Here is a 21,181-nt window from a genome sequence, read left to right as displayed (position 1 = left end):
CCCCACTCATTTGTGTGCGTGTGTGTTTGTGATTCTATATTATGACGTAATGCCATGAACGTACAAACATAATATCATGACGTAAAACAAGCTAGTTGCAACATTTTACTTCCATTATATATAATTATCTTCTGTTGGGATTTAAAATTTCGGATTTGATTGGTTTTCATTGTTAACATTATTTTTGCATGTTTTGGTGATTGATCTAATTGAAGATTGAATGACAGCTGTTAGCATTATTTTGAGAAAGTTCAGTTTATTTATAAACTGTTTAGAATCAATTAAATTAATTTGATTTGATTAAAGTCAACTTTTGAGTATCTTTGATAATGGTAGATTTGCAAAGGAGATCATTCTGAGGTATTCGGATCATCCATGTTTCTTCTATCTTATATAAAAAGATTTCAAAAATCAAGAAAGTTGACTTTCTGATCAAGTTTTATAGCTCTGTTGCAGTATTTGTTGCAACATAATCTATAATAAAATGTGTACAGCTGATTACTTTAATGAATTTGACAACTGGGTATTGTTTGTCTTTTTAACTAAAGTCTCACGTTATTCTTTAAATGCCTTTAGAGCCTCAGAATTTCAAAGAGTCGGATTATTTGTGAGCACTTGTTTTTCATATTTCTTCTAGAGAAGGAATTTAGGTTTTTTGTAGAAAACTAAGTTTGGAAGGGATTTCAACTTTGTAAGTTGAGGGAATCTCACTGAACAAGTTCATTAAATAGTTACAAGTTATAGGCGTCATACTTAAAGAATGAGTCTTAGGGTGATTAAGTTCATTTGAATTGAAGCACTGTTTACTTAGTAAATTGTTCGACGTCTAAGCATGACCACGCAAATGTAGTTGGATATCGAACCACGATACTAACTTTTTGTGTCCTTTTACTATTTCAAATTTCTTACATATTTGCTTAATCAATTTCAAAACAAAACTTAGTCAAAAGAATAGACCGGTACTAACATCTTCATATTAAAGCTGATTTATACAGTTTACTTTACCCGTCTGTCTTTATTTCTTTTTGTCCGTTTTTTCTTTTTTCTTTCTGTTTCATCCATTTGTATAACCGTTAAATGAGTCATTTTTCACTAGTTTTATTCTCACGCATGAATTGGGATAATGCCGGCCTCAAAGTACGACGACTTTTCCGCTTCCTTGTGGGCCACGTTCAGCCATCAACACAGTGCAAGGACTTTATAGGGGATTTGATCTTCAAACTAAAACAAATCTTGTGGATAAAGGTTGCTTGAGTGCTATTGATCTTAAACATTTCTAACTCACCAAGACCACAACTGCATAAATAAAAACTGTAGTATTGCATGCACATCCATCCAAATAACAACAACCTGGCTAGGGAATCATCATTATAACACTCCCGATTAATCACCCCCTCACTAAATCACTTCCTTGTAATGTCCTGGATGTTGTTGATCTTGATTCCATCGATTAAACAGTCGGATGTCATTAAAATATGTTACTGATGAATTCCTTCGCCAATTTAACCTTGTGTTGCGTTTTCAACTTGTTACGATTTTTATGAGTGTAAGCATACGCTATCGTAGTCATGTTATAAAAATTTCTCAGTTCAGAGTATTATTCCACGATGATTGATCGTTACTAATTACCAGAATTGAGTTAACGCTAAATTTTATTTAAATAAAATGAAATTGGAGATTTGGTGATTTAAATTAGAATCGAAGAAACTAAAGAAGGACAGAATGTTAATATTAAATAAGGATAAATTCAATAATAAGTCCGATTTCACTAGGATCGATCAAGTTCAAATTCCAAATTTCCAATCAATTTATATCTATTATATATTGATAGTGGATGTAACGCCCCCTTACGGAACATCACAGTTACCACCTCATAACATCCGTTTTCACAATAAATAAGAGTTCGGAGAGTAAAATTAACAAGTGACAAAATTAGCTCTTTTTTTTTTTCTTTTTGCTAAATGAATATTTCATTCAAAAGAACACCCGCAAAACAGGAACAGGGGACAAAGGCACAAAACAAAGACAAAATCAGGGGGCACCGAAAACAAAGGGCACCCAACAAAGACATTCTGGTGCAACAACACCAAAGCTGAAAACATCTGCTTTATAGGCCAAGTAGCCCCATAATGCATATTCTGGTGCCACCTACCTTGTCCACCAATATATACATTAACTTTGTTACTTCTTATCAAAAGAAGCAAGTTAAAATACTACTTAACATCATCAGCACGAAGTACTTGGGCGTATGTTAACTGTAATCCAATGCAAGTCCAAAGAGTGACAAAAAAGTAGAAAATAACACCACTGTTTAGTAAATAACATCCTTATAATATTTGCTTGTATTCTCAAAAGAAGTGTTTTTATAAAAACTATTTTACCATTTCTATAATTCTCTTGCTATTGATTTTTATTATCGTCAGAAGTACTTAGATCAGAGAATCATAGAGTAATCAAATGAGTGCATAGATTTATTATCATATATAACTTAATAAGAGCAAACTTGTTCTAAAAGTAGTTTTCTTCATGAAAGGAAGTTTGCTATTGACACTTGTAGTAAAAAAGTGACGTTTCAATGTAAGGAAAAAAAAAAAATCAACTATGTTACTAGACTTGATTATCATGAAAGGAAGTTTGCTATTGACACTTGTAGAAAAAGGGGACGTTTCATATGAATAGAGGTGTCAAATGGGCCGAGCCGTCCAGCCGAATGCGGTACTGTTATGGGCCATGTCTGCCCGGCACGTTTGATGGACTAGGGCTGGGCCGCGACTTCTCAGCCCGCGGCCCAAGCCCAGCCCTAACCCGTGAAGATCCGCGGCCTAGCCCTAGCCCAATTCGGCCCAAGCCCGAATTCAGCCCTTGTTCAGGCCGGCTCAGGCCCGCGAAACGGCCACCAAAAAGCCCTCCAGCCTGTGAGGATTGTGACCGTTGGGCCCTTCACGGGCCCAACAGTCGGCCCATGACAGCCTTGACCCTAAAATTCCCTATAAATACCCCTTAATCCCACCATAAATCTCACACAACAATTCACTCTCAACTTCTCATCTCATTCTCATTCTATCTCTCATGTTGTCTCTTTGATTTTGATTCTAAGCTTTTCTCTCGCGATCACTCATTTTCTTGCTCTTTCATTTACAAAGTTTAAGTTCAATCAATTTCCAGAAAATGACCGCATCAAACTTCCCTGATTTCTTTGCTCTCCCTTAGTTTGGTGATGAGCCATTTTTCGAGGATGAAATGATGGGACTGAACCGGAAAATGCTCCGGTTGATAATGCTTCAGTGTACAACGAGAAAGTTGGAGAACGCAGTAGGGGAAAAAGACCGTGAGCTTCTCCTACATGGCAGCATTTCACAAAGGAGCTCCGATCAAATCCAAAAACAAGTGAAATGAAAATTCGTGCGGTTGTAAAAAGCATTTTTCTAATAAAAAGGGTAGGGCTATTGATCATCTAGATAGACATTGAAAAACATGTCTACCATTGCACCAAGGTGAGAGTGTGGACTCCTGCCAAAAAACACTATCACTCACATCAGAAGGGTTGTAAAATTTTACATACTGCACATTTAGCTTTACATCAACTATGTAATATTTCAGAAACATTTTCTTATTATAGGGATACTGAACTTTTTGAAAACATAGTTAAGCTAATGGAAATTAAATTTAAAAGTTATTGGTCAGGTTGTCCTATGTTATATGCATTAGCAACCATTTTAGATCCTAGATGCGTAGTAGATAGGACTAAATCTATGATGACTGCTACAGTAGAAAATTTAGGTATTGATATGCTACTAACTATTACTGACGCTAGGAGAATGTTAGAAAAGTTATTTCGTATGTATGAAGCAAAATACATCACATGTCAAAAAGAACAGGGAACTTCAACGTCAACTAGCAGTTCGGGGCCTAAAGGCTCGTCGTGGAGTTTCTTGAAGAAGAAAGAGAAAATGACAGGATCGTCATCAACACAAGCGTCTACCGAACTGGTAAAATATTTTGAAGCAAATTTTGTAATTGATAACGAAAAATTGGACATCTTATAGTGGTGGAAGAACAAGACCGATCGTTTTCCAATACTGTCCGTAATAGCTCGTGACATTCTGACAACTCCAGCGGCAACGGTAGCATCAGAGCAAGCATTTAGTGCAAGCAACCGAATTCTTGACGAGAAGAGAAGTAGAATGCATCCAGATATCATAGAGAGGCTAATGTGCATTAAAGGCTAGGAAGACGCGAGAAGATGAAAACAACAATATATGGATGATTCAATACAATACTATTTTTCTAACTTAGAAATAACAAAATCTTCTGGAAGAACTTAGGTTTTGTAATTTACTTATCATAGAATACTAGATTGTTTTTTCCTTCACAAAGGTTTTGTCCCGATCTCCCCACGGGTTTTACTTAACAAGGTTTTTAATGAGGCAGTCATTTATGTGTACTTATTCGTATTATCTTAATTCAATAAAATCGTATCTTTTAGGGGCATATGATATATTTTTGTTTTTCTATTAAATATTGCAAAAAAAAATTACAAGGGCCAAGGCTGGCCCATGAAGGGCCTAGGCCCTGACCCGGCTCTGGCCCTTATGGACTATGGCCGCAGGCCAGTTCCGAGCCTGAGAGTTTCTCCTCAGGCCCGGCCCTAGCGCGGCCCTGCACTGTGCAAGGCTGTGCCAAGCACGACCGAGGCCTGTCACGGGCCTGGGGTTAGACGTGTCGTGTCAGCCCTGCACGGCACATTTGACACCTCTACATATTAAGCTTTTTAATCATGCAACACATAGACAATTTACTGTTATAAATGCATAACAACACCAACGTACAAGTAGTTTATAGTTATTCTTTAAATAATCGTACTCTCATGAAAATCGATGGGTTCTACAAAAGAAATAATAATAATAATAATAATAATAATAATAATAATAATAATAATAATAATAAATAAAGCAAAAAAATTTAAAATATTTTTTTTCCTTTGTTTCTGCCAGTCAAGGTAATTTACCTACAAGGTTTGGAAACGACTTGAAAATTTAAAACAGAGTCACCGATGAGAATTAAGAATAGTCGTCGAAGTGTAATATGATGAAATAAAACCGGTAATTTAACATATTCTTTTGCATATACAACACATATCACCGGTCATCACGGGTAACCATTTATGACTAAAGTATAATTTAGTAGATTGACACTTGTGATATGATATTATGTCACCTTTGAAACACTAGTGATCAGTAATTATTATTAAAGATGGTAATTGTCTCAGCTTTAGGATCCAGAATATAAAGTACATATAGCAGTAATTCCATAAAGTAGATTTTGAATGCCCTCACCAAAATTAAAAGAAAAAACCACCTTAGTAATAGTTGCAATAGATTCTAATATTGTGTACATACCATATATGATACAAATAGATTCTAAATTTTAATCATTGTAAAGCGTTTAGAAACAAAAATAAATAAATAAAACAAAGATATAGTTTTTTTCTTGCCATTATTTTGTTGAATTCATCTACTGATTTTTGCCTTCACATTAGCATTGAACACAGACAAATTCTGTCCAGAAGACCCATTGCCAGCCAAGGCACTATTCAAAGTCTGCCGTACCTTCATTGTCTCCATCTTCAATTCATCACTTGATTTTCCTTTGATCAAACGATTGATCTTCTCTAACACATCTATCCTAGTCAATGACGACCTGTCACTAATGTTGACCCCAATCTTCCAACCACCGACTATTAATTTCCTATTGGTGATCTGATCAGTCGTCAGAGGAAAGCATTTTCCTCTAACATTGGAACACTTTCTAATGTAGAATTCCATCCACAATGTGTTAAGAACCCTCCTATTGATGGATATGAGATTACGTCGATCAGATTTGTCCGCGTCACAATCAAGCCCCTATCTTTGACTTCTTCTTCAAATCCAATTGGCAGGACATAAGGCTCTTCATAGCTCACAGCTTGACGAAGAACCCATATAAAATTCACTTTACTAAGGGATAGTCCAAGGGCTATTTCATCAATGTCACTCTTTCTAGAAGTCACAAAACTACCAAATGAAACGTACATGACTGAACCATGAGGCTTGGTGTTGAGCCATTGGGTATAGTTGGACTCGGGCCTCCGGATGGGAAAACTGGTCCAATTGCGTAAAATGGTTGCTTCTCTTGCAAGGCCAAAATGGGGTCTAATTCAAGCTCTTCAACTGTGTTACAAAGAATGAAATCAGTCCTTTTTACATCCTTGAATGCCTTGTCTGTTGGTCGATGCATTACATTCGAGACGTCAGTTTCTTGAAGGTACGATGGTAAGTCCTTTGGCTCAATTGCGTTCACGCCCGGTACGTACTCAATAATGTCCTCACGATTACCTACAAATTATATATGAACCGCACAAGATCAAAGTAAATAACAATACTTTATTCAATTGGGCACAGTAAAACCTACTAAAAGTAGGGTCATGTAATGTTGGTGCCTTTAACCATTTTTTATAATACTATTCATCCTTTAGTTATTATTGTAAGGTCTGTTTTTATCCTGGTGTTACAAGTGGTGTTGCAACACTTTACTGTAACACTTTTTGTGACAGAAAATTTAAAATTAAACCAGCAAAATAGTAAAGCAGGAAACTAATGCAGAAACGTAAAGGACACCAAAAAAATGATATCGCAATTCGGTGCGCACACCTACTCTGCGGGGCCACGCCCAGACAATGATCAATCCACTAAGTTCAAAAGATTACAAAGGACCGAACAGTCTTACACACTCAATGACTCCCTCCTTGATGTTGTCGTCGTTGCCTAGAATCTCCTTACAAAGGTTGATCAGTGAGCACCACTCGACTTGACGGAAAAAAGAAAAAAGATTACAATGGGCGGGTTGGGCCTGATGCTTAGCCCAATGGGCTTGTTACACAGAAAAGACTAAAAAAATCCGGAAAAAAGAAAAAAGCAAGTTTTTTTTTTTTTTTTTTTTTTTTTTATACTCAGATTCAAAGTTCAATTCAAGGGGGGGGGGGAAAAAACAACAAAAAAGTTTCATAATAGTTCAATTCCAAAAAAGACCAGCCAACAAATATATCAAGAAATTGAACATGAAACGAACTTTACTAAATAATAAACATCAGTACTTCACTTTCACTTTTAATAACTGATTTCAGAAGTCCAATGAACTTAACTCCAAAGAAGCTAAAAACTGACTTCACAACTAACATTCAGTTCACACTTCACACAGAGTTGGTTGAAAAAATACCTTGATTCTTGACTGATGAATGTGTTGGCTGTCGAGGTAGAAAGAAGCGTATTAAAAAGGGAATGGCATTAATATTATACAAGATAGCATACAAGTTCTTTTATTTGAAATATACATTGGTTTGGCCCTTCAGGTTTTTATTGTATTTTTCCAGGGGCTATATTGATCGTGTTGGTTCAGGAGTGGGATGCCGATTTCGTAGCTGTATCCTGCATTCTATTTTGAGAAAGATCTAAAGGGTCCGAAAGATCTACAGAGAAGATTTCATATTCCATGGCTATTCTGTGAGAATTTTCATTAAGTGTCCCATGTGCATTTATAGATATTTCCAATTTAAGAAAATTTGACGCAGTGGTTAATAAAATAATAAAAGGTAAATCCTATTGGTCATCCAGAGAAATGGTAGTTTCCTTAAATTAATGGTTCTTTATTAGAAAGAGAATATTTGATGAAATTAGGAAATTGGTCCTCTCTCTACCTATAAATAAGCTTATGAGTTCTATTAGTATGTATGTTAGAAAGAGGATCATTAGGGGAGAAAAACACAGTTTTTTTTTTTAAATCATCGTGCGATCAATTTGGTCTCTTCAAGAATTTCTCATGGATCAATGTACATTTTCTCTCTAATTATTGAATCGTGAAAATCATTTAGTTCTAAGATCTTGGACATTATCGTTTATGCAAAATTATAGTTTATTTGCATAATTAAAGAATTACTTACATGTGGTGTCAGAGCCCTAAGTTTTTTGAACTTATGATTTTCCGTTGATGTTATCAATTTTTCTCTCTTATGATGTCAATTTTTTTTTTTTTTTTTTATTATGATGATAGAAAAAAATTAAATTACGGTTACACTGCTTATAGTGAGTTTTGAGTTTAGCATTCCGTGATTCACTATATTGATTTTATGTATTTCTTCAATTTGCGATAAACATGTATATATATACACACACATTTATATGAATGATAGATTTATTTATGTTATTATTATTCTTATGATTTTCGGCTGCAAAATTTTAAAAAAAGGTATTTGATTTGTTGCAATTGCTCGGCACAAGTGAAGGCCATGAGTGTTGTTAAATCTTTATGAAGTTCTTTTTTGACACGTACTCACATGGTTTATAATTTATGATTTATGATTGGCATGATGCGTTGAAAATAAGTACAATATATTTATCGTTTTTTAAGTTGGTATTGGTTGAAGCGGTTCTGTCAATTCTATTCATTGATCACATATACATTATATATTATGTATTTAACGCAAAATTTTGTTCACGAGGATTGATTAACGATTTTGCACCTAATTACTATTTAAACATGTGTACAGATTTTAGTTTTATAATATTACTTATTATATATGTCCCAGATGAAGTTGTCAAATCCATATATATGACAGTATGTTATTGATGATGAATTATGATTTAATTATTTTTATTTTATGATGTTTGTATATTGTTGCTTCTGAAACAACATTTATTTATGCATACTGACGTTATGGTAATGCTTGTTTCATCAAGAATCAACATTTTGTTTATACTATAATATTGATAATTGTCATTATCATGCAATTTGAATAAATCAATCCAAGTAGTTTGTTAGTCACCAAAGTGGCCAAACCTTAAAGTTTTATGATTACCAAATTGTATAATAGTATTATTTGATTTGATGTCTATATTATGAATAATTTGTTTGTCACCAAAGTGGCCAAATTAGAAAGTTTCCGTAGATGTCAAATTAAATAAAATTCAATTACCTATGATTATGTGATGCTTATGAATGAGATGACATGATGGTAATATTTTTATGTAATGGGTATGTGAAGTTCATAGATTATAAAATATTTAAGGATGGCCCAAAGGTTGATTAGTCATTTTATGATCATGAACATTAAAGTGGTTAATTGATATACTTGGTTAGATTTGTTTAGCATATCCAAAGATAGCAAGCGTATCTAAGTGGAGTATATTTAATTGCCACTTACGTGAAATTAAAAATTAAGCATCAATTTGTTATTGTTGTATCACCTAAAAGAGAACTTCAGTACATCAAGTGTACCACGTCATATTGCTTATGTGGTACACCCATCTAATGAGATTGTACCATTTAGATATTTTGCATATGTCAGCTTTTTTCTTTTATTTTTCTCTTTCCTAATAAGTACTTGCATTGATTATTGAGTCGAAAGCATTTATTGTTCTACCAAATTTCTTTATTTTAATGACTTAATTTTAAATTATTATTTTTATTCCTAAAATACAATAATCAAATTTCTCTGAATGTCCCTTGTTGTTCCATCGGCTGAGGAAAAAAAAAAGAAATTTGGTAGAATAATAAGTGTTTTTGACTCAATAATCAATGCAAATACCTATTAGGAAAGAAAAAAATAAAAATGAAAAGTTGACGTAGACAAAATATCTAAATGGTACAATCTCATTGGATGGGTATACCACATAAGCAATATGACTTGGTACAACTGTGTAATTCCTCGAATCTGGTGTTTAAATTTACAACTCAAAGCATTAATGAATGAGCATTCTATGTATTTTGCAGCACCCGTTTCTGTCTCTCTTCTTTCGCAAGCTTCGTCTATTATGAAATTTAATGGGCTCAATTTCTCTGAATGGAGTGAACAAGTCCAGTTTCACCTAGGTGTTCTGGATCTTGATTTGGCACTCGTGACTGATAAGCATGCTGCTCTTACTAAAGATAGCAGTGACGCCCAGAGATCTTTCCATAAGGTTTGGGAAAAATTAAACAGACTGAGCTTAATGTTTATGCGAATGACTGTAGCAAACAACATCAAGTCCACAATTCCTAAGACCAAAAGTGCTGTGGAATTTATGAAATTTGTGGAAGAACGTTCCCAGTCTGAGTCTGTTGATAAGTCTCTTAGTGGGACATTAATGGGTACATTAACCACCGTGAAGTTTGATGGTTCTCGTATCATGCATGACGAATACAGCGGCAAGATTGAGATCCATGGGAATGGAAGTGAGTGAAAATTTCCTTGCGCAGTTTATCATAAATTCCTTGCCTCCTGAATATGGTCCATTCTAAATTAATTATAACACCATAAAGGATAAGTGGAATGCGACTGAACCGCACAGTATGCTTATTCAAGAGGAAGCAAGGTTTAAGAAGCAAGGAATTCACTTAGTTAATCTCATGGGTAGCTAAAAAGAAACCAGGAAAGAAGAATGGAAAGGGCAATAAAGGACCATTAAAGATTAAAGCGTCATCTGTCCAAATCCACAAGAAGGAACAAAATGATGATAAGTGTCATTTCTGTCATAAGCCTGGACACTATCAGAAAGATTGCCATAAACGTAAGGCATGGTTCGAAAATATCATATCGATCTCCTCGCAAAGAAGAACACAAATCCAAATTGAACTATCACTAATATGAGGTGAGTCTTGCTCAAAACTGAGCCTCAAAATGGTACCTCAAAAAAAGGGTTTCCAAGCCTTTTTTCCAACAAGTTTTCCCTAATTCAAAGCAGTACGAACGCGTGCATGATAGAAAGAAACTTGCTACTAAACCAATGTTAATTTTTCTTTCATTTATTAAATTGAACAAAAGTTTTTACTTATCATTATAGCAGGTATTGCTAAAGAAATTGGAGTTGCATAAAAAATAGAACGCGCAATGTTGGAGAGTAATTACGAGCAATATTCTTTGGGTGTCTTGGTTAATGTTCATTTATCATCATAGCTTCCTGACACATTGATAGTAGTAGAAACTGATGGCTCTTGTTTTTTCTTTATATCCAATATAAAAAATGAGAAGAGAGAAAGTATAGAGAGATAACGAGGAGTAAGAAAGTGTAGATAGGAATGAGGAGAAAAAGAATGCGAGAGATAGGGAAGTGTATCAGTAGAAGAAAAGTGAAGATAGAGAGAATGTGATGATCAAGAAAGTGATCAGTTGGAATAATACATTGACAGAAATTAACTATAGAAAGATAACGAAAAACATATTGTAAACTTAATGCAACGACTAATTACAATACAAAACCAAATATTTTATTTTATTTATACAATACTATACAACACAAATACGGCCTACTATATGCATCCTTAACAGCTTAACCAACTTCAACGTCGACGTTCATTCTAGATTGATGAAAAGGAACCAGCAAACTCAAATCAATTACAAACGTTGAAATTTTTCCCAAGAAAGATCGGCCCTTGAGCTGTAGCTCTCACCTTCTGGGATTGATGGCATACCAAGTCTGAACGACCGTTAATAAAAGAGCTGTTGGAGCAAGGAAAAAGCCCAAAGTAGGCCAGGGGTTTCTGAGATAAGAAGCATAAATCTGAGCCATCTTGATCTTGCACTTTTTCGCATAATGCTCTTCTATTTTAGTGTGGATCCTCTCAAAATGATCTTCATTAGACTTGGGCAAGTAAGTTAAACCTAGCGTATTGAATAATTTGGCTACTTCTGCGTCGCTACCAAGAGCATTCCGGAGTATGCGTGCCGTCCTTAGGTCTTTCACATCTTGTTCGGTGTCAATGAGCAAATCGAGAAAGTTTAAGTAAGAAGTGACCGAATAACATCTCTCACTATCGTCTAGGCATGTTTCGTAGGCGACCAGGTTCAACAACTTACGCACTGTTGAGTCATTGACATTCAAAGCAGGAAGTTTAAGGTGACCAAAAATACCAAGGCAATGAGTAGCGAAAGATACAGATTTCAAGCTTCGGGAATTGCTGAGCTTCATTGTAATTCCAGATGATTTGAGTTCTTGGACACTACGAAGAGACCGTTGCTCAATGCATTCACGCTTTTCCAGTTTGTCCGCAATATAAGACCATTTTTCACTAAAACAATTAGCCAAACTCAAGAGACAATTCTTTGGTTGATCAAAAACATCCGAGAGGAATTTTCTGGCATCGCTTTCGTCTTCGACATTCTTGATACTACCAAATATTGATACCTTCCGTAGAAGGTCAAGAAGGTGAAGCGGCTTTATTTGGTCGAGTATTCCAATCATTTGTCGATACCATCGTCTGCGGTAATAATTGAATGCATTACTCGGAGCACAAATGTTGTTCTCATGGACAAATTGGATAATGCTAGCCTTGTACAAGGAAGGCATTGCCCATTCCTCGTCGGTCGTGTCCATATGCATCACGCCCATCAACAGTGTAAGTACTTTAAATGGGATTTGGTTTTCAAACAAAAACAAATCCTGTTGGATAAAGGCTGCTTGAGTGGTATTGATCTTAAACTCTTCTAACTCATCCCAAACATAACTGTGTATAAACTGTAGTACTGCACACCCATCCAAGAACAACAACCTGGCCAGGGAATCGTCATTGTATCCATCAGGAATAACTCCCTTGCTGAAGTGCGTCTTTAGTTCCGGGATGTTGGACATGATTTCGGTGAGAAATCGAACCGGTGTTTGTCCGCCACGTTTGATGAATGTCTTTGCCAATTTAAGCTTGAGTTCCTTTTTACAAAGTTTGGAATTACCAGCACGAAGTAGGCCGACTGAAATCTCCCTTGGGGCAAAATGCTTTATGATTTTGTCATTATTTTGCAGCAAGTAATGCATAACCCTTTGTATCTTCGCCCGTGACGACCGTTCTTCTTCTTCTTCTTCTCGAGCTTTTTCGGTGTCATTTTTTTCCTCCAGTTCTTTTAGCAGTTCCTCATCTTTGGTCACCCCAAGAAAGTCTTTTCTGAGAACTTCAGCTTGGACGTCTTTGCATGTCCTTGCTTGATTTGTTTTTTGATCCGCTTGGAAGTCAATAAGATTGCCTGTCCTTGCTTGATTCTTTGATGTTTTTGCAGCTCGGACGTCATGACTTGTCTTTGCTTGACTCTCTGATGTTTTTTCAGATTGGATCTGTGATGTTTTCGTAGTCCCCTGATTCATATCCTGACATTCGCCGTGCATCTTCCTTTTTGTATCTCGACAAACTAATAATGTAAATAAAATGGCTAATTTATAGTAAATAAGAGATAAAAATGAAGTGAAATTATGATTGATTTCCAGAACTTCACCAGCGAATTAACACAAAAAATTAAATATGGTCAGAGTGTCCTTTTTAAAAATTATGAGGCTAAAAAATTCTCAAGTCACGGACTGTCTTGTTTGTATATAAATTTCCCTAATACAAAATTATTATGACATGCATGCTAGAAAAAAATTAAACTTGTTGACCAAACAAATTGAAATTATTTTCAATACAAATGCTAATACTAATTGTATATTTGGTATTAAAATGTGTGATAATGACGAGTAGCAGAGTTAGAAATTTTCTTGAGGGGGGCAAGAATTAAACAAAATTTTTTTTCCTAAAACAACAATACAACAATTTTAATCGAGTTTAATTCACTTTCTAAAGTTTATGGATCAAAAAATTACTCATCTATACAACATTTTGGTTGATTTTTAGTTTATTTGGTATTTTAAATAAAAATAAGAGTATATCAGTATTCAAAAATTAAAATTTGTAGTATATATGAGATTTTTCTAAAACCTTTGATATAAATATTACAAATTGAAATTTTAGGAGGGGCAAAATAAGAATAAACTGCCAAAAAAAATTACTGCTGGAGTAATAATATAAAAGAGCCACTTAGGCTAGTGGGGGAGCATAGCATGGCTCCTCCGCTATTAATGACATATTTAATATGTTATTTTCATTTGTACTATAGCGTATAATAATATTTTAAATGCGAAATCTAGTTTTTGTCATAATCATTAAGTTTGAAAGTTGCAAAACTAAAATTTAATTTTAAAATATTTTAAACATGCATGTGATGTAATTATTAAATGGAAAAGTAAATATATCCAAATTTGCTATTGCTATATGCAAGTTTGCTACCAACTATGTAACAGATTTGTTAGAAAAATAACATTGCATTGCAGAGTAAATTTCTTACTCAAATATTAAAATTAAGCATTTCATTGGAGATGTACATCTAATCAAGCACAGCACGCGAGTGAATTGATTGTTTTAACATGGTTAGAGTTGTAAGTTTAGGTTAGACCAAACGGGCTGGCCCGAGGCCGATCATTGTTAGCTCCATCTCGACTCAGGCCGGCCCACATAAATGTTTGAGCCCATCAGGGTCTATAATCTAGGCCCAAATAATCATTCCGGGTCCTCGGCCCGACCCGAAGTGATTTCTTTTAAAATTTCTCTCATTAAAGTTTGGGCCAACCTGGGCATGCCCTGGCCCATTACGCATATTAGGATTGTGCTAGGCTGAAATTCTCCCTTTAGGGCCAGATCATCCAGGACATGTTAAAAATAGCAACCGACCCGACTTGGCCCAAAGTTTTCATTTAGATAACGGGCAGGCGGCTCGAACTTTTGGCTCTAAAACATGGTGACGGTTTGGAATCAAAACTTTTTTTTTTTTTTGTAAAACGTTAGGAATCAAAACTTTTTTTTTTTTTTTTTGTAAAACAAAGAAGAAGCCAAATCAAAGTATCATTGGGGGAAGACGTGATTCAAGCCAAATCAAAGTATCATTAGGGGAAAACGTGATTCAAGCCAAATCAATGTATCATTGGGGGAAAACGTAATTTAAAAAACGCCAAATCAAACATCATTGGGGGGAAACGGATGGAATCACAACAAGGAAAGAGATTAACGGGGTTCTTGATGTTCAAAACCATGACCTCAACAATCCTCTACAGAATGCGATGCGGCCAATGAAAGAGTTATGGGCGTACTGAGGAAGGGAAACTCAGTTTGCTGGAAAAAAAAGAACCCTCATAGGTTCAGTCGAAGTAATGGGTTCAGAAAACTCAAAGAAAAAAAATAAAAGAGTACATCAAAAGGAAATGTAAAAACATTTCTCGTTTGAGCTTATGGACTCTGTTGGAGCTGCGAACAAAATCTCACATTGACAACAAATGGGAGCTATGGTGGGTTTATAAAAGAGTATGCTATTCCACTCACGAGATTAATCCCTTATGGTAGAGCCCATAGTTCTAAAAATTGATATCAGAGCCAGAACCTAGATATTGTCAAGTGTACGCACGGTGATGAATCATTGATGTGCCGAATGAAGATGTGGGCTCTTGGTAATATCGCAATGGTGAAAAATTTTGGAAACGCTTGAGGTAGACCTTCCCTCTACGGTAACGCATAGCAATAGACGCGGTGGAGAACTCCATATGCGATAGAGAGCACAAAGTGGTGGGATCTCCATCTAATGCAATAGAGACGTGATGGAGCATCCATTGGATGGAATGGACTATCATTCAAAGGGGGGCCTTGGTACTTTGTTTGAAGGAGGGATTGTTGGAGGTGTGAAAGTCCCATATTGGCAATAGATGAGAGCTATGATGGGTTTATAAGGGAGTAAGCTACTGCAGTCACTAAATTAACCTTTTGAATTGTAACTCCAATCCCTTATGATGGAGCCCATTGTTGACGGTAAAAATTCGTCAACAGAGATATAATAAATTTTTAAATGGTTTGCGCGAATGTAATGATTATAGACATGATTAAAAGCAATCAAATTATAAGAACAAACAAGAATTATAGTGGTTGACTCTTAATTCAAGAGCTATGTCCAGTGTGGGGAGGAGAGAATCCACTAATCTTTAGAAGAAATTACACACTAATTCCCATCAATGAGTCCTTGGGATTTCTTAGCTTACAATCCCTGATTTAAATCCTTTGACAACTGTCCCAACTATTTTCTCCATTTAATTGAGGATTATTTCCCTCATTCATTGGGATAACATCCTGAAAGATGGAGGTTTTAATCAATCAGGATGATTTGGTTGCTTAAATTCTGTATGTTTGAATTACATAGTAAATTCTGGAGCAAATCTCGCATGTCTCTCGACTTGCGTTGACTCAACCTCATAAGTACTCTTAGACCCATCTCTGCCTTCAGTTGTTGGTGCGGTCGACCTCATGTTGTTCTCAACTCCTCGAAGTGGTCGACTGTCTACGTATGCCACTCCTTTAACTAGTAGTCTACTCTTAAGAGAACCGCCATCCGCCGTGGCAGTTAGGACAGAGCTGTCTCCAATCATTTAATGCCCCCGTTTATGACACGTGGGCCCCATTCGAGGCCCAAGGTTCTGGATTTTACCCTACAACACCCATGGTTCTAGAAGACTCTTATTTAACTCGGTTGCAGATGCTGGAAAAGCTTTGTGCTTTAGAAGTTAAATAAGAAATTTTATCTCTGGCACCTTTAAAAAAAAAAAAATTCATTATCTCTTAAAAGCTATGTTTTTTTATTGGATGCCGGTTTCAGTAGGTGAATGGTGGCCAAAGAGATGATGCTGTATAACAATCAGAAGGGCTGATTCATGTCATGAATAAGAGAGAGCAAGAAACGAGAGATGTTTTGTTATTGTTATTGCTTTTTTTTTTTTTTTTTTGTGTTTTATTGAGTTGTTCGGACCGGATCAGTCTGAATGCAACGGCCGGAGAGTAGATGAATTATAAGTGAATACTAATTAAACACGATAGAAGAAGAAGGAAAAACAGAAGACCAGAATGAAGTGAAAATTTAGATTAATTTATCAAACTTTCACAACTAAATTCATTAAAAAAAAAAAAAAAAAAGTAAAAGTAACAATGGTCCTAGATCCATTACTTTTTGCCTATATGAGCCAAAATATTCAGACCCGTACACCGTTGAACTAGCTAGTTTATGCTTTTATTTTCTTTTATTTGGAAACATCTTTACTTTGATAGTACTGTATTTAATTAACATAGTTTTACAGTCCGGAAACTGATTACTGAGTGAATTGCAAACACACATATATTGAAAGATGTTTATATCTTTTTCTGGAAAGAATTTCACAAACTAATTTCTTTCTACTTTCATTTAATTACAAAGAAAGTTGTGTAAAATACCTCACAAAAAGTTCAATCTTTGAGTTGATATATGAGACTAGAATCTTGGGTAAGCCTCATATCCGACGGAAGATGGCAGATGAATCTGCTCTGCTTTGAAGGAGGTAGTGAAATGTAGTGGTGGGAGATGGCCCATGTCGGTGGTATCCAAAGTGTTATTAATAGATCACTTATATAGATCAATTATTACGTACGTACAGGAGAGAATTCTATGATAAGGATGAAATAAAATACCCATACCTGTATATATATATATATATATATATTTGTATACGTATATCAATACGTGGGACACAGATTCAAAATTGTTACATTTATATTAGATGCATGTCACTGTAATTGTGATACATTTTTTAATCTAATTCGATATTATTTTTGACGATTTCAATTAACTGTATATTTTTTCATACTCAATCACATGATTCTATTAATGTTAGGTAGAAGGAGCAAATAAAATGTCACAGTGCCCTTTATTAATTATTGCCATGAGACTTGTCTTGCTCTCATTCAGGTCCACCCTAAAATAAAGTCTTTCGGCCACCACTCATTTGTGTGTGTGTGTTTGTGATTCTATATTATGACGTAATGCCATGAAAGTACAAAAATAATATCGTGACGTAAAACAAGCTGTTTGCCATATTTTACTTCCATTATAATTATCTTCTGTTGGGATTTAATTTCGGATTTGATTGGTTTTGATTGTTAACATTATTTTGGCATGTTTTGGTTGATTGATCTAATTGAAGATTGAATGGCAGCTGTTAACATCATCTTGGGAAAGTTCGGTTTATTTGGAAATTGTTTAGAATCAATTAAATTGATTTGTTTTGATTAAAATCAACTTTTGAGTATTTTTGGTAAGTTAAAAGTAAATGAAATAGTAGATTTATAAAGGAGATCATTCTGAACTGTTCGGATCATCCATGTTTTTTCTATCTTATATAGAAAGATTTCAAGAATCAAGAAAGTCGACTTTCGGATCAAGTTTTACAGCTTTGTTGCAGTATTTGTTGCAGCATAATCTGCAACAGAATGTGTACAGCTAATTACTTTGAAGAATTTGACGGCTGTATTGTTTTGTCATTATTTACTAGTTTCATTCTCATGGACAAATTGGGATAATGCCGGTCTTAAAGTAGGACAACTTTTACGTTTCCTTGTCGGCCACATTCAGCCATCAACACAGTGCAAGGACTTTAAAGGGGACTCGGTCTTCAAACAAAAACAAATCTTGTGGATAAAGGTTGCTTGAGTGCTATTGGTCTTAAACATTTCTAGCTCACCAAGATCACAACTGCAGAGCCATCCAAAGAACAACAACGTGGCTAGGGAATCATCATTATAACACTCCGGATTAATCACCCCCTCACTAAAACAATTCCTTGTAATGTCCTGGATGTTGTTGATCTTGATTCCGTCGATTAAACTGTCGTTGGTCTATGTTACTGATGAATTTCTTTGCCAATTTAACCTTGTGTTGCGTTTTCAACTTGTTACCAATTTTATGAGTGTAAGCATACGCTATCGTTGTCAAATAATAAAAATCTCTCAAGTATCGTTCCACGATGATTGATCGTTAATAATTACCGAAATTGAGTTAACGCTAAATTTTATTTGAATAAAACGAAACAGGAGATTTGGTGATTTAAACTAGAATTGAAGAAACTAAAGAAAACAAAACGCGAATATTAAATAAGGAGAAATTTAATAATAAAACAACTCTAGTGTGTCCAATTTCACCAGGATTGATCAAGTTCAAATTCCCAATTCCCAATCAATTGATATCTATTCTTATGCTGACAGTGGATGTTATGCTCCCTCACAGGCATCACAGTTACAATCTCATAACATCCGTTTTCATAACAAATAAGAGTTCGGGGAGTAAAATTAACAAGTGACACAAAATTAGCTTTTTTTTTTTTTTTTGCTAAATGAATATTTCATTCAAAAGAACACCCACAAAATAGGGACAGGGGACAAAGGCACCAAACAAAGACAAAACCAGGGGGCACCGAAAACAAAGGGCACCGAACGAAGACAAACCAAGAACAAAAAACCAAAAAGAGAAACGGGAAAAGACCAAAACAAAACCTAAGACTAGGCCAAGGAGAGACTGAGGCCCTGACAGAGGAACCACTTCTCATTGTCCCTTATAACATTTACAGCAACAGCTTCTTGAGGTATGAAACAAAAACATGAGTAGCCCTGCTCCACTTTGCCAAGTTATGGCTAGCGAAATTGCAAGATCAACTAATCCAGGAGAAGTCAATGATTTCCAGAGTTTGCTTTAGAAAATCGCATCCATGAGTAGCCCTGCTTCTTGAAATCCTTTGTATTATCAATATGAATATTTTTATGATAAGCATTTGTTGATATAATATGGAATAGCAAGTTATAAGCTAAAGTTCAGAAATTTTTGTGAAATGATGCAGTTACCGATTTTCGGACTGTATTTAAGAATGAGGTACGGAACACTGTGTTAAACCCATAAGTGGGTAAACACATGAATATTAAGGTTAAGAAATGGAAAAGAATTGAAAAATATCAATTCTAGGGTTTTAAAAACAATCGGAATGAAAAACAGCCAAAAAATGGGTTCGGAGAATCGAACCGAGAAAATTGAGGTTCAAAATCAACCGGATCTCGAACCAAAGAGGAATTTCAAAGAGTTTTCAATGTCAATAGAAGGATTTAAGGTAAGATCTCTGAAAACCTCTCTTGAATCTCGGATTTTCAGATTTAAAAACTTATTTTTGGTTCGAAATGGTTTTTGATGGATTTTGAGTAAAACTATGGTAGAAATTGGGGATCTCAGGTTCTTTAGATTTGATTTAGTACCTAGAACCCAGATTCAGGTGTTGTCCCTTGAGATACTTTGATTTGGGACTGGATTTACAGGTTTTTGAACTGATTTTGTGAGTTTTCTCACACTGGTGTTCTTCACCGGTCGACCTGTGCGGTCGACCGGATTGCATTGGCCTGACCGGTCCACATGTCCAGTTGACCGGATTGTATACCACCGGTCGACCGGTGGTGTTGTACTGCTCTGTCACCGGTCAACCGGTGTACACGGGGTTTGACCCCGTTTGGCCTGAAAATGCTGTTTTGACCTCTGTTTTTTAGAAGGACCCAAATTAGCTTCATTTGGGGACATAGGGTAGATGGATTAGCATCTTTAATCCATGTTTTGAGATTGAAAACCCTTGGAATGATGATTTAAAACATGAAATGGTTTGTGAAACCGGTAATTAAATTATGGCACACTAATAGGAAATCAAAGGATATAATTGAGACATAATTGCTTTAGGAATGAGAATTAAATCCTAAAGCATTGTCTTGTATCAGTGCTAGCTGAGGACTCGGATTGAGTAGCCTGAGGAAGCAGAAGTTAGAATAGTGCACCGCTAGCCACAGGTTTGATATTTACGAGGTAGGATTTCTTACCCAATCTTTGTGAGCCTGTTTTCAAAAGGATTTTGGTCTTGTAAATGTTTTAAAGAAAGGGGCTTGTTTGCAAAAGAAATGTATTTAAAACCCATGGCTTGTGTAGTTCATGGTACCCATGGCTTGTTGTAGTACATGGGACCATGGCTTGTTGTAGTTCATGGGACTTATGACTTGTGTAGTTCATGAGATTATAACGAACGATTTCATAAAGTTTAATGAATGATTTCTTAAGATAAGTCAGAGATCTTGCGAATCGGTAAACTGACTGATGGCCAAGATAGGATGTGGAAAGTGCATCCTTGGGGACAGGACCCGAAACCCCGGGGGTATGGCTTGTGCACGTGGTTGTGTAAGTAATTTATCCTAGTATAAATTACTTGTCGATGCTTGTAATATGAATATTTTCAGATATGTTTCCTTTGAGAAAAAGGATGTGAGGTTCCGGCTGTTGTGTTGGAACTAAATGTCTTATTTTATTTACTTATTCATTTATTTATTTACTCGCTTATTTATTTATTCATTTATTTATAAATTTATTTCAAATTATATCCTACTGAGCCTTTCGCTCACGTTTTATCTGTTTTATAAATGTTAACCCCTCCCAGGCGATTCTAGGAGTGGTGTG

The 21,181-nt window shown here is 35.4% G+C and overlaps 1 protein-coding gene and 1 pseudogene across 3 annotated transcripts; both read right to left on the bottom strand.

Annotated features, from left to right (window-relative positions):
* Positions 1-5,510: 5,510 nt before the first annotated feature.
* Positions 5,511-6,488, bottom strand: LOC21407089 (annotated as a pseudogene).
* A 4,917-nt stretch (positions 6,489-11,405) lies between these two features.
* On the bottom strand, positions 11,406-17,237 carry LOC21407088. 3 transcript variants are annotated; one of them, XM_024172968.1, is made up of 2 exons: positions 17,110-17,237; positions 11,406-13,186 (listed from the first exon to the last, which is right to left on the bottom strand). In XM_024172968.1, the coding sequence occupies exon 2, from the start codon at positions 13,161-13,163 to the stop codon at positions 11,457-11,459; it is 1,707 nt and encodes a 568-aa protein (XP_024028736.1). In that variant the 5' UTR covers positions 13,164-13,186; positions 17,110-17,237; the 3' UTR covers positions 11,406-11,456. The 3 variants fall into 3 exon arrangements, with proteins under 3 accessions (XP_024028736.1, XP_024028737.1, XP_010107493.1); XM_024172969.1 differs by having other exon boundaries at positions 11,406-13,177; XM_010109191.2 differs by having other exon boundaries at positions 11,406-13,167.
* Between the last annotated feature and the right edge of the window lie 3,944 nt (positions 17,238-21,181).

Source organism: Morus notabilis, unplaced genomic scaffold (assembly GCF_000414095.1).
Source record: "Morus notabilis unplaced genomic scaffold, ASM41409v2 Scaffold342, whole genome shotgun sequence".
In the NCBI taxonomy this organism is placed as follows: domain Eukaryota; kingdom Viridiplantae; phylum Streptophyta; class Magnoliopsida; order Rosales; family Moraceae; genus Morus; species Morus notabilis.
The sequence above is the reverse complement of the archived record's forward strand: the minus strand, read 5'-3'. Positions and strand labels throughout refer to the sequence as shown.

What these genes read in the sequence shown, in the direction of transcription:
- LOC21407088 (XM_024172968.1), bottom strand. Translation starts at nt 13,163, where the DNA reads ATGCACGGCGAATGTCAGGATATGAATCAGGGGACTACGAAAACATCA.